This window comes from Dendrobates tinctorius, unplaced genomic scaffold (assembly GCF_039654945.1).
Source record: "Dendrobates tinctorius isolate UK_male_01 unplaced genomic scaffold, ASM3965494v1 ptg000157l, whole genome shotgun sequence".
Taxonomy (NCBI): Eukaryota; Metazoa; Chordata; class Amphibia; order Anura; family Dendrobatidae; genus Dendrobates; species Dendrobates tinctorius.
In genome coordinates this window covers 18,410,032-18,424,414 of record NW_027361824.1, presented here as the reverse complement: position 1 = coordinate 18,424,414, position 14,383 = coordinate 18,410,032, and the positions used below count along the sequence as shown (strand labels likewise).

The window sequence follows — 14,383 nt, the reverse complement described above, 5'->3', positions numbered from 1 at the left end:
AACTGAACCTGTCAAAGACTGAACTCCTGGTGTTTCCTCCCTCTACTAATGTACCTATACCCGACATTGCCATTTCTGTGTGTGGTTCCACTATTACTCCCCAGCAACATGCCCGCTGTCTTGGGGTCATACTTGACTCCGAGCTTTCCTTTGTCCCCCACATTCGATCACTGGCTCGCTCTTGTCATCTGCACCTCAAAAACATTTCTAGAATTCGACCTTTTCTTACCTTTGACTCTGCAAAAACTCTGACTGTTTCTCTTATTCATTCTCGTCTGGACTATTGTAACTCTCTTCTAATCGGTCTCCCTCTTACCAAACTCTCCCCTCTCCAATCTGTCTTGAATGCTGCAGCCAGGATCATATTCCTCACCAATCGTTACACCGATGCCTCTACCTTGTGCCAGTCATTACACTGGTTACCCATCCACTCCAGAATCCAGTACAAACTTATTACCCTCACCCACAAAGCCCTCCATAGTTCAGCACCACCCTACATCTCCTCCCTTGTTTCAGAATACCACCCTACCTGTGCCCTCCGTTCTGCTGATGACCTGAGGTTAGCATCCTCAATAATCAGAACCTCCCACTCCCGTCTCCAAGACTATACACGTGCTGCGCCAATTCTTTGGAATGCACTTCCCAGGTCAATATGAGTAGTCCCCAATCCCCACAATTTTAAGCGTGCCCTGAAAACACATTTATTCAGACTGGCCTACCGCCTCAACACATTAACCTAATCTATCCCTGTGTGGCACAGTCAAAGATTTTACCATAACCAGATTTCCCGGATCATGTTCCCACATGCTTTATGCATCCATTAGCCCTCAGTGTCTGTACTGTTACACGCTTAACATTATGGCTGGTCCATACAATCAGGGCAACTGTTACCACCCACCTTTCGTGTCTCCCTCTTTCCTCATAGACTGTAAGCTTGCGAGCAGGGCCCTCATTCCTCTTGGTATCTGTTATTATCTATGTGATTATTGTTATGCTGTAATATCTATCATCTGTACAAGTCCCCTCTGAAATGTAAAGTGCTGCGGAATATGTCGGCGCTATAGAAATAAAATTTATTATTATTATTATTATTATAAGTGACATCCTCTCCTGTATCATTTTACAGGGCTGGGTCCGCTCCGTCCGCTCACAGAAAGAAATTTTATTCCTACATGTCAATGATGGCTCATCATTGGAAAGCCTCCAGATTGTGGGTGAACCCCATCATAAACACAGGTAAGACGTGCAGGAATCATGATGCTGATTACCTCCTGTATTATACCCCAGAGCTGCGCTCACTATTCTGCTGGTGCAGTCACTGTGTACATACATTACATTACTGACCCTGAGTTACATCCAGTATTATACTCCAGAGCTGCGCTCACTATTCTGCTGGTGCAGTCACTGTGTACATACATTACATTACTGATCCTGAGTTACATCCTGTATTATACCCCAGAGCTGCACTCACTATCCTGCTGGTGCAGTCACTGTGTACATAGATTACATTACTTATCCTGAGTTACATCCTGTATTATACCCCAGAGCTGCACTCACTATTTTGCTGGTGCAGTCACTGTGTACATACATTACATTACTGATCCTGAGTTACATCCTGTATTATACTCCAGAGCTGCACTCACTATTCTGCTGGTGCAGTCACTGTGTACATACATTACATTACTGATCCTGAGTTACATCCTGTATTATACTCCAGAGCTGCACTCACTATTCTGCTGGTGCAGTCACTGTGTACATACATTACTTTTCCTGTATTATACTCCAGAGCTGCACTCATTATTCACTCCTAGCATCTTTGCTTAGTGCCATCAGTTTCGGCAGTTCGGTGGAGATCTCCGGATCGTTGGTGAGGAGTCCCAGTAAATCACAGAATGTGGAGCTGAAGGCCGAGGAGATTCATGTATTAGGAGCCTGTGATTCCCAGGTAGGAGGAGAAGCTGCTGTCACTGATGTTACAGGCGATGTCCGTGCTGCTCTCTCCCCCCTCTCACAGCTGCAGACATTGATGTGTTTTATCTTTGTTACTTAATTATTTGTTTTTGCAGGATTTTCCCTTGAAAATAAAGGAGCGTCACCCTCCAGAATACGTCCGGCAGTTCCCTCACCTGCGCTGCAGGACAAACACATTCAGCTCATTACTCAGGGTCCGCAGCGAAGCTACGGCAGCCATACACCAGTACTTTAAGGTTTGGATGTTTCTCCTTCAGTCGGGTGTCATGTCGAGGCCGGATGTTCCTGTTTAACCCCTTCCTGACATCACACGTACTATCCTGTCCATGGGACCCGGGCCCCTATGCTCATGGACGGGATAGTACGTCTCAGCGATAAGCGGCGCCCACATGATGAGCGCCGCTGATCGCGGCCGGGTGTCAGCTAATTATCACAGCTGACACCCTGCACAATGTGTCAGGGGTGGTCACGGACCGCCCCCAACACGTTAACCCCTTGCACACCGCGATCAAACATGATCGCGGTGTACCGGGGGTTAAAGGGAAGCATCGGCAGGGAGGGGGCTCCCTCCGTGCTTCCCTGAGCCCCCCACGGCAGCGCAATGTGCAGCGCTGCTGCGGGGGCTCCTTCCCTGCAGGCCTCCGAATCCAAGATGGCGACGTGGGCCTGCAGGGAGCCGGCTTCCTCAGTGCCTGCAAAGCGCAGGCATGAGGAAGTCTGCAGCAGTGCCTGTGACAGATCGCTGATCTGTCACAGTGATCTGTGATGTGACAGATCAGCGATCTGTCACAGGACAGTGATGTCCCACCTGGGACAATGTAATAAAGTTTAAAAAAAAAAAAGAACGTGTTAAAATAATTTTTAAAAAATCGCCAAATAAATTAGAACAAAAAAAAATTCCCCCAATAAATCCATTTTTTGGAAATAAAAAAACAATAAAAGTACACATATTAGGTATCGCCGCGTCCGTAACGACCCGCCCTATAAAACTGTCACATTAGTTAACCCCTTTAGCGAACCCCTTAAAAAATAAAAAACGAAGCAAAAAAAAATGATTTATTATCATACCGCCAAACAAAAAGTGCAATAACGCGCGATCAAAAAGACGCATATAAATATCCATGGTACCGCTGAAAACGTCATCTTGTCCCGCAAAAAACGAGCCATCATACAGCATCATCAGCAAAAAAATAAAAAAGTTATAGCTCGCAGAATAAAGCGATGCAAAAATAATTATTTTTTTATATAAAATAGTTTTCATTGCATAAAACCGACAAAACATAAAAAAAGACATAAATGAGGTATCGCTGTAACCGTACTGACCCGAAGAATAAAACCACTGTATCAATTTTATCGCACGCGGAACGGTGTAAACGCACCCCCCAAAAGAAATTCATGAAAAGCTGGTTTTTGTTCATTCTGCGTCCCAAAAATCGGAATAAAAAGCGATCAAAAAATGTCACGTGCCCGAAAATGGTACCAATAAAAACGTCAACTCGTCCCGCAAAAAATAAGACCTCACATGACTCGGTGGGTCAAAATACGGAAAAATTATAGCTCTCAATATGTGGTGATGCAAAAACTATTTTTACAATAAAAAGCGTCGTTTAGCGTGCGACAGCCGCCAAACATAAAAACCGCCATAAATAGTAAATCAAACCCCCCGCTATCACCCCCTTAGTTAGGGAAAAATAATAAAATAAAAAAATGTATTTATTTCCATTTTCCCTTTAGGGTTAGGGCTAGGGTTAGGGTTGAGATTAGGGTTAGGGGTGTGTTGGGGTTCGGGTTGGAGTTATAATTGGGGGTTTCCACTGTTTGGGAACATCAGGGGCTCTCCAAATGCAACATAGCGTCTGATCTCAATTCCAGCCAATTCTGAGTTGAAAAAGTCAAATGGTGCTCCTTCCCTTCCAAGCTCTTCCATGCGCCCAAACAGTGTTTTACCCCCACATTTGGGGTATCATCCTTCTCAGGACAAATTGCAAAACAACTTTTGGGGTCCAATTTCTCCTGTTACTGTTAGGAAAATAAAAAATTGGGGGCAAAAATATCATTTCTCGTTCGCCTTATTGGGGGACACAGAGACCATGGGTGTATGCTGCTGCCACTAGGAGGCTGACCAGGGCCGGCTCCAGGTTTTTGAGGGCCCCGGGCGAAAAAGTCTCAGTTGGCCCCTCCTTTAACACATACCACGATTTATGCCGTGTGACATCCGTGGTGACGGCCAAAAATGGACTTCTCTCTGTGTGGATCACACGGACACGCATGTGATCCACACGGACACTCGCTCTGTGGCAAAACACGTTCATGTGATGGAGGCTACTGATTAGTAGTGTACGCATGAAAGAAAGAAGAGAGGGGAAATAAAGAACAGAAAGAAAGAGAGAGAATGGAAGGAAGAACAGAGAAAGATACAGAGAGAGAAAGAAAGAAAGAACATAGAAAGAAAGAGAAAATAAAGAACAGAGAGAAAGAAAAGAACAGAGAGAGAAAGAAAGAGGGTAAAGAAAGAAAGAACAGATAGAGAAAGAAAGAGGGGAAAGAAAGAACAGAGAGAAAGAAGAAAGAAAAAAAGAACAAAGAGAAAGAAAGAGTGGACAGAAAAAAAGAACAGAGAGAGAAAGAAAGAAAGAGGGGAATAAATAACAGAGAGGGAGAGAAAAAAGGGGAAAGAAAGAACGGAGAGAGAAAAAGAGTTGACAGAAAAAAAGACCAGGGAGAGAGAAAAAGGAGGGGAAAGACAGAACAGAGAGGTAGAGAGAAAAAGAAAGAGGGGAAAGAACAGAGAGGAAGAGGGGAAAGAAAGAACAGAGAGAGAGGAGGAAAGAGAACAGACAGAGAGAGAACAGAGAGCGAAAGAACAGAGAGAGAGAAAAAAAAGATTAGAGAGAAAGAACAGAGAGAGAAAGAAACAGAGAAAGAAAAATTCTATAAAGATACTATAGCAGCCCAGCTCCCATTGTAGTGCCCACCTGAGCCTCCTGGTGCAGGACATATCATGATCCGCTCACATGGCCGACATCCCCGATTCCAAGGCGATCCCGCTGTCCGCGCTGTTGGAGGAGGACACGGTGATGGATCTGAAGCATTCCCTGAAGTGCCTCCATGGTTCCGTCACAATCTCCTACTGAAATGACCTAATTTCTGGTCAGCTTCCAGCACGTCACTTCTGGTAGAACGTTACGTGCAAGTTTTAAATTGCTCCTTGGGGCTCCGCTGTGTACTCCTGTGTCCCACGGGGAAAGTAAGCTCCCGGCTGGGGCAGTCTCTCTCTCAAAATCGGGACTGTCTCGCTGGATCCGGGACAGTTGGGACTCGGGAGGTATAAATGCTCCCCACCATACACCTCGTATACGCACGGCTTCGCTTTGTATGCCTCGTACACACACGGCTCCGCTCCATACACCTTGTACACACGCGGCTTCACTCCGTACACCCCCGGCTCTGCTCCGCTCCATAAACACACGGCTCAGCTCCGTACACACAGGGCTCCGTTCCGTACATCTCGTACACACACGGCTCTGCTCCATACACCTCGTACACACACGGCTTCGCTCCGTACACCTCGTACACACACGGCTCTGCTCCGTACACCTCGTACACACACGGCTCTGCTCCGTACAACTTGTAAACCCCTCCTGGCCCCACCCAAAAACACACACGGCTCTGCTACATCCACCTTGTTAAACCCCTCCTGACCCCACACAAGTACACACACGGCTCTGCTACATCCACCTTGTAAACCCCTCCTGACCCCACACAAGTGCACACACGGCTCTGCTACATCCACCTTGTAAAACCCCTCCTGACCCCACACAAGTACACACACGGCTCTGCTACATCCACCTTGTAAACCCCTCCTGACCCCACACAAGTACACACACGGCTCTGCTACATCCACCTTGTAAAACCCCTCCTGACCTCACACAAGTACACACACGGCTCTGCTACATCCACCTTGTAAACCCCTCCTGACCCCACACAAGTACACACACGGCTCTGCTACATCCACCTTGTTAAACCCCTCCTGACCCCACAACAAAGTACACACACGGCTCTGCTACATCCACCTTGAAAAACCCCTCCCTGACCCCACACAAGTACACACACGGCTCTGCTACATCCACCTTGTAAAACCCCTCCTGACCCCACATAAGTACACACACGGCTCTGCTACATCCAACTTGTAAACCCCTCCTGACCCCACACAAGTACACACACGGCTCTGCTACATCCACCTTGTTAAACCCCTCCCTGACCCCACACAAGTACACACACGGCCCTGCTACATCCACCTTGTTAAACCCCTCCTGACCCCACACAAAGTACACACACGGCACTGCTACATCCACCTTGAAAAACCCCTCCCTGACCCCACACAAGTACACACAAGGCTCTGCTACATCCACCTTGTTAAACCCCTCCCTGACCCCACACAAGTACACACACGGCTCTGCTACATCCACCTTGTAAAACCCCTCCTGACCCCACACAAGTACACACACGGCTCTGCTACATCCACCTTGTAAACCCCTCCTGACCCCACACAAGTACACACACGGCTCTGCTACATCCACCTTGTTAAACCCCTCCTGACCCCACACAAAGTACATACACGGCTCTGCTACATCCACCTTGTAAACCCCTCTTGACCCCACACAAAGTACACACACGGCTCTGCTACATCCACCTTGTAAAACCCCTCCTGACCCCACACAAGTACACACACGGCTCTGCTACATCCACCTTGTTAAACCCCTCCTGACCCCACACAAGTACACACACGGCTCTGCTACATCCACCTTGTAAACCCCTCCTGACCCCACACAAAGTACACACACGGCTCTGCTACATCCACCTTGTTAAACCCCTCCCTGACCCCACACAAGTACACACACGGCTCTGCTACATCCACCTTGTTAAACCCCTCCCTGACCCCACACAAGTACACACACGGCTCTGCTACATCCACCTTGTTAAACCCCTCCCTGACCCCACACAAGTACACACACGGCACTGCTACATCCACCTTGTAAACCCCTCCTGACCCCACACAAGTACACACACGGCTCTGCTACATCCACCTTGTAAACCCCTCCTGACCCCACACAAGTACACACACGGCTCTGCTACATCCACCTTGTAAACCACCTCCCTGACCCCACTGTCCCACACATAAACGTTACCTCATCCATCCAGACCAGCACTATAATGAAAAGCGACCAGCACAGCAGAGTCCTGCAGCCGCCCTGATCATGTGACCCGTGACTCCTCCCCTCCTGTGACCTCATCACAGGTCCTGTGCTGGCACCGCACACGATTACAGCCGAAGGAAGCGATGATCATTGCTGGCTGTAAGGGGCTGCGTCACTGCGTGGGTCCCTTGAGGAGGGCGCAGGATGGGGTCAGTACATGGGGGGCGTGGCGGCGGCCGGCGGGTATCCCAGACAGCGTGAGTGGGCCCTCCCATCTCGCCAGGGCCCCGGCACCTGCCTGGGTGCTGACGCCGGCCCTGAGGCTGACACTATGCACAAAAAAGTTAGCTCCTCTTCCGCAGTGTACACCCCACCGACCGGCAGGGAATTCCTCAGTTTAGCTTAGTGTCAGTAGGAGGTGGACACGGGTCTTTGATTAGACCCATATCTACCTCGATGTGCGTCGTTCCTTTTCAGGTTTTTCCGGAGGGATACAGTGTGTATAGTCACATCTGTACTCCCACAAGGAGTCTGTGAGTACGGCATGTACTGCCACCCCGTATCCTCGCAGTTCTCCGTAGCAGGACCAGCAGCCTTCCTGGCGGACGCCAACACGAAGACGTGTCAGCGATTCAAGGGGTCCTTGCCGTCAGTCTCCCACCCACTCGCCTACCAGAGCCTGTCGGTTGGACGAGACGCAGACGTCCTTCAGGAATTTGGTACCTTTCTTCGGGCCCGGGACGGGTGAGTATTGGGACCCTTTGGTCTCCTCAGTGGATACGGTGGCAGCGTTCCCCTTGGAGCAGGGATGCGGTGGCGCTGCGGACACCTGCGGTTATCCTGCGCATTCATGCAGCCTCCGCTCTCTCTCTTACAGCCAGTTCCCTTCCCTCCTGACAGTTTTCTTTTGCGGCAGCGGCTGCGGCACTTCCGCGCCGACCCCGTGCTGGCAGACAGCCGCCGCTATTAATTTAGGCCCCGGCTTCAATTCGGGCCTACTTCAGCTTCGCGGCCACGCCCCCCGCCCCTTTCTACTAAGCGGGCTTGTCTCCTGCCCGTTCCAGGTCCTCACACCGCCTCATTCTTGCACCCCAGCCTATTCTTGGCCAGCGGGCGGTGCCTCTTTCAGCCTGGCGGTTAGCTCCGCCCTTCTTCCCCTGGAAGCGCGCGTTTTTCCCATTCCTCTCAGGCGGTCGCCATCTTCCCAGCCTGTCAGCCGGACACCGTCCTGTCAGCCGGATATCGCTCTCTTGGCCTGTCAGCCGGATTTTGCTCTGACCTGCAGCTGCAGACAAGCCGGAAAGCATTGTCTCTGGGGACACCGGACCGTGAGTAGCTCTGCATCTGCAGACTGACACCCTCCTCTGCCTTCTGTCCACCAACCTTCCGGCACTACCTCAGTTATCACTATGTCTAACTCTAAATCTGACCGTAACCGCCCTGCGGCTCCCTCCTGCACTCTAGTCAAGTACTTTGCGTGCTCTTCTTGCAATCGCAAACTTCCCTCAGGTCAGTCCACTCCCCTCTGCCTGGACTGTAGCAATCCAATTCAGCCTGACTCCGCCCAGGAGCCATCTATGGCCCCAGGTGAGAGTGAACCCCCATGCCTGGCTGGGCTTCATCTCTTTCACAATCAGTGGCAGACCTCACCAGGGTGTCTCAGTCCCTAGTAGCCGCTCTGGATAAGTTGCCACTGGACACTTCTGCAGGGTCCAGCAGGTCTCAAGAGATTCCTTCTGAGTCAGCCAGCGCAAAAGACCCAGGCAGGATCTCCAGCCGGAAGCCTCTCCTCGTCCCATCTCACCGCATAGTCCTTCTCAGCAGCCTCCTTCCCAGGCCTCCTCTCCCGAGTCAGGTGAAGCGTTCTCGAACAGGTCTTCTGAGGGGATTTTAGAGCTGGATTCGGACCAGGATGCGAACATGAAGGTTACGGTGCAGAACCTCATTGCAGCGATTCACCAGACCTTCGAGATTGCTGACCCCCCTGCGAAATCCTCAGATCAGGAGGTTTCGTTCAGACGGGCGGAAACACCCTCCAGGGTATTTCCTTTCCATTCCGAGTTTGGAAAGATTTTTACCAGGGAAAGAGAAGATCCGACCAGACGCTTTCAAAGAGGAAAGCGTCTCGGCATACTGTACCCGTTTGCTAAAGAGCTCACGGACAACTGGTCTGCTTCTCCCTCGGTGGACCCGCCCGTGTCCAGACTTTCTAATAACACGGTTCTCCCGCTTTCAGGCGTGGCGTCTCTAAAGGATTCTAATGATAGGATTATAGAATCCCTAGCTAAGTCCGCCTTCGAAGCGGCTTCAGCGGCGGTATGTCCAAGCTTTGCTTCATCTTGGGCAGCAAAAGCCATAGCTACTTGGGCAGAGGATCTTCGTCAGGGCATCCTAGATAAAGCACAACCAGAGCGATTGGCCGATCTCGCCAATCAGATTTCCTATGCGGGGGATTATCTGCTTTCTGCTTCTTTGGATGCCGCATCCTGCGCAGTTCAGGAGTCAAGCAACGTTGTGGCAATCCGACGTACAATTTGGCTCAAGGCCTGGCAGGCGGACTTGTCTTCTAAAAAGTCTCTTACTAATCTGCCTTTTCAGGGAGTACGCCTCTTTGGATCCCAATTGGACCAGAATATTAAGGACGCCACCGGAGGCTCGAGTTCCCGCCTCCCTCAGTCCAAGCCTCGCAGACCTCCACTAAGGCGTCAGTTTCGACCCTTTCGGGCTTTCCGCCGTTTCAATACGGCGGAGAACCCATCCAACCAACAAAGACCGCAGGCGCGCCAAGATAGAAAGAAAGTTTCCTTCAGACCCACTCCTTCCTGGCGATCCCACTCTTCCCAGGGCAGACCATCCAGATCCAGATCTGGACGGTCTACATCTACATGACTATCGTCGGACTCCCGAGGGTCCCTTCCGATTGGGAGGTCGACTTCTCTTCTTCAGGGACGTCTGGCTGGCCTCAGTAGAGGACGCTTGGGTCAGGGAGGTTGTATTGTCAGGCTACAAGATAGAGTTCGTTTCTCTTCCACGGGATCGTTTCTTCGAATCCCGTCCTCCAAAAGATCCAGCCTTGATCCTGGGTTCTTTACGGCCATCACCTCTCTCCTCAGTTCCGGGGTGATTGTGCCCGTTCCTGACTCGGAGCAGTTCACAGGATTTTATTCGAACCTTTTTGTGGTGCCGAAAAAAGGCGGGGCGGTCCGACCCATCTTGGATCTCAAGCTTCTCAACAAGAGAGTACGCCTTCGCCACTTCCAGATTGAGCCGGTTCGTTCGGTAATCGCTTCCACGGAGGAGCAGGAATTAATGTGTTCAATAGACATCGAAGATGCCTATCTACACGTGCCCATATTCTCCGGACATCAGAAGTTCCTGCGTTTTGCAATTCGCCAGGAACATTACCAGTTCGTCGCGCTCCCCTTCGGTCTCGCCACCGCTCCCAGAGTCTTCACGAAGATCATGGCTGCGCTGATGGCCTTGTTGAGGATCAGAGGTCTCGTTCTTTTTCCGTACCTCGACGATATTCTGATCAAAGCTTCCTCTTTCCAACAGGCTCGCCTAAGTTTGACGATCGTCCTAGACACCCTTTCCAATTTCGGGTGGATCGTCAACAGGAAAAAGTCCTGTCTGATTCCTTCTCAACATCTTGTGTTTCTGGGCCTACTGTTCGACACTCGTCGGTCAAGGGTCTTTCTCCCACGAGAGAAGATTCTTTCCCTGCAGCAGGATGTACGATCGCTGCAGACCACACGATTTCCGTCCCTCCGAACAGCTATGAGGGTCCTGGGAAAGATGGTGGCGGCGATAGAGGCAGTTCCCTTTGCCCAATTTCACGCCAGACCTCTCCAGCACGCCATTCTGTCGAGGTGGAACAGGTCGGCTCTGTCCCTAGATCGCCCTGTATGTCTTTCATGCCGGGTCAAGTGGTCACTCAACTGGTGGTTGACGTCACCTCTTATCCACTTGGGTCGGTCTTTTTTTCCCATTCACTGGCAGATTGTAACAACGGATGCCAGCCTCCTCGGCTGGGGTGCAGTGTTCCGCAATCACACTGTTCAGGGTCGTTGGTCGACTCAGGAATCAGCTCTGCCGATCAACGTCCTAGAGATAAGAGCGATCTATCTGGCTCTCGTCCTCTGGGAGAGGCTGCTCAGAGGCTTGCCTGTCCGGATTCAGACAGACAATGCCACAGCGGTGGCATATGTCAACCGCCAAGGAGGGACACGGAGTGTCTCAGCTCTGGCAGAAGTGTCCAAAATTCTTCATAGGGCAGAGATTTCTGTCCCGACAAGTTCCGCAGTACACATTCCCGGCGTAGACAACTGGGCCGCCGATTTTCTCAGCCGCAAGGGTTTCGCGGCGGGAGAGTGGTCCCTACATCCGGAGGTGTTTCATCTGCTCTGCCGTCGATGGGGAACCCCGGATGTCGACCTGATGGCGTCTCGCCTCAACAGGAAAGTCCCACAGTTTGTTTCCAGGTCTCGAGACCCTCTGGCAGTGGGCGCAGACGCTCTGGCCGTTCCTTGGTCGCAGTTCGAACTCCCCTACCTGTTCCCCCCTCTGCCGCTTCTTCCCAAGCTGTTGAAGAAGATCAAAGCAGAAGGAATTCCAGTCATTCTCATCGCCCCGAATTGGCCCAGAAGGTCTTGGTTCGCGGACATTGTCAACCTTCTCGCGGACCCCCCTGGAAGCTTCCAGACAGGGCAGATCTACTGTCTCAAGGCCCGATTTGCCACCCCAATTCTCGGCCGCTCAATTTAACGGCGTGGCTGTTGAGACCGAGGTTTTGAAACGGGCAGGATTCTCCGATCGAGTAATTCATACCATGATCCGAGCAAGAAAGCCATCATCTTCCAAAATTTATTATCGTACTTGGAAGGCCTATTTCACCTGGTGTGAGGCCAATGACTTCGCGCCCATGTGCTTTTCTCTCCCTTCTGTTCTGGCGTTTCTTCAGGCAGTGCTGGATGCGGGACTTGCCCTCAGTTCTTTGAAGGGTCAGGTTTCGGCGCTGTCTATTTTATTTCAGAAGACGTTGGCCTCCTGCCCTCAGGTCAAAACCTTTCTTCAGGGTGTAGCTCACACGGACCCTCCGTACCGAGCGCCCGTGGTTCCATGGGATCTTAATCTGGTTCTTGTGGTTCTGCAAGATCCTCCTTTTGAACCTCTCAGGGATGTTTCCCTTTCTCTCCTTTCTTGGAAGGTAGCTTTTCTGGTGGCCATCACTTCCATCCGGCGCGTGTCGGAATTGGCGGCTCTTTCTTGCCGCTCGCCTTTTTTGGTACTTCACCAGGATAAGGTAGTTCTGCGGACTCCGGCCACGTTTCTTCCGAAGGTGGTGTCCTCCTTTTACCTCAATGAGGATATTGTTCTGCCTTCCTTCTGTCCGAGTCCATCTCATCCTCGGGAGCGGTCCTTGAACAAGCTGGACCTGCTCAGGGCGCTGAGAGTCTATCTGTCTAGGACGGCTTCCCTGCGAAAGACAGACTCTGTTTTCGTAATTCCAGATGGGGCGCGGAAAGGTCACCCGGCCTCCAAGGCTACTATTGCTCGCTGGATCAGATCGGCAATTTTGGAGGCATACCGGGTTAAGCATCGAGTGGCTCCTCCGGGGATCAGAGCACACTCTACCCGGGCAGTGGGTGCTTCCTGGGCGGTACGCCACAGAGCTTCCGCGCTGCAGCTTTGCAAAGCTGCAACCTGGTCATCGGTTCACACGTTTGTAGAATTTCACAAAGTCCACACCTACGCTTCGGCGGACGCCAGCCTAGGTAGAAGGATTCTGCAGGCAGCGGTGGTGAGTCCGCTGGCCTGATGGAAGTTTGTTTCCCACCCGAGGGACTGCTTTGGGACGTCCCATGGTCTCTGTGTCCCCCAATAAGGCGAACGAGAAAACAGGATTCTTGGGTTGCTTACCGTAAAATCTGTTTCTCGGAGCTTTCATTGGGGGACACAGCACCCTCCCATGTTCTTTAACTCCTGTTCTTTCTTTGGTTGATTGGTTACAGTTGAGTTGTTTGTTCTGTTTTAAATCTATTCTGTTGCTTCTCCTACTGCTTTCTCACTAACTGAGGAAATTCCCTGCCGGTCGGTGGGGTGTACACTGCGGAGGAGGAGCTAACTTTTTTTGTGCATAGTGGCAGCCTCCTAGTGGCAGCAGCATACACCCATGGTCTCTGTGTCCCCCAATGAAGGCTCCGAGAAACAGATTTTACGGTAAGCAACCCAAAAATCCTGTTTTTTGTGGAAAAAAATGATTTTTTTTATTTTCACGCCCGGGCGTTGTAAACTTCTGTTAAGCACTTGAGGGTTCAAAGTGCTCACCACACATCTAGATAAGTTCCGTGGGGGGTCTAGTGTCCAAAATGGGGTCACTTCTGGGGAGTTTCAATAGTTTAGGTACATCAGGGGCTCTCCAAACGCACATGACACCCGCAGACCATTCCATCAAAGTCTGCATTCCAAAACGTCACTACTTCCCTTCCGAGCCCCGACGTGTGCCCATACAGTAGTTTTCTCCCACATATGGGATGTCAGTGTACTCAGGACAAATTGGACAACAACTTTTGGGGTCCAATTTCTCCTGGTACCCTTGGGAAAATAAAAGAATTTGTGACTAAAAGATCATGGTTTTGGGAAAAAATACGAATTTTTTATTTTCACGCCCGGGCGTTATAAACTTCTGTGAAGCACTGGAGGGGTGAAAGTGCTCACCACACAACTAGATAAGTTCCTTGAGGGGTCTAGTTTCCAAAATGGTGTCATTTGTTGGAGGCTTCTACTGTTTTGGTACATCAGGGGCTTTCCAAACGTGACATGGTGTCAGATCTCAATTCCAGCCAAAAACGTCAAATGGCGCTGCTTCCCTTCCGAGCTCTGCCATGCGCCCAAATAGTGGTTTACCCCCACATGTGGGGGTATCAGTGTGCTCAGGAAAAATTGCACAATAACTTTTAGGGTCCTGTTACCCTTGGGAAAATAAAAATTGGGGTTGAAAGATCATTTTTGTGGAAAAAATATGATTTTTTTAATTGTACTGCTGTACGTTATAAACTTCTGTGAAGCCCTTGTGGGTTTAAAGCAGGACTGTGGAGTCGGTAAGCCACAGTTGCGACTCCGACTCCTGGATTTTATCAGGCTCCGACTCCGGCTCCGACTCCGACTCCGACTCCTTCATAAATGGCCAATTCATAACAACAAATTTACTGTTG

At 50.6% G+C, this 14,383-nt stretch overlaps 1 protein-coding gene across 4 annotated transcripts in view; it reads left to right on the top strand.

Moving 5' to 3' along the window:
* Window positions 1–14,383, top strand: part of NARS2 (asparaginyl-tRNA synthetase 2, mitochondrial) — a 125,816-nt gene that overhangs the window by 72,184 nt on the left and 39,249 nt on the right. For all 4 annotated transcript variants that reach the window (XM_073548654.1, XM_073548653.1, XM_073548652.1 and 1 more), the window contains exons 3-5: window positions 1,127–1,236; window positions 1,825–1,945; window positions 2,067–2,207. In XM_073548654.1, coding sequence (XP_073404755.1) covers window positions 1,127–1,236; window positions 1,825–1,945; window positions 2,067–2,207 — 372 coding nt within the window. The remainder of the gene's footprint in view (window positions 1–1,126; window positions 1,237–1,824; window positions 1,946–2,066; window positions 2,208–14,383) is intronic.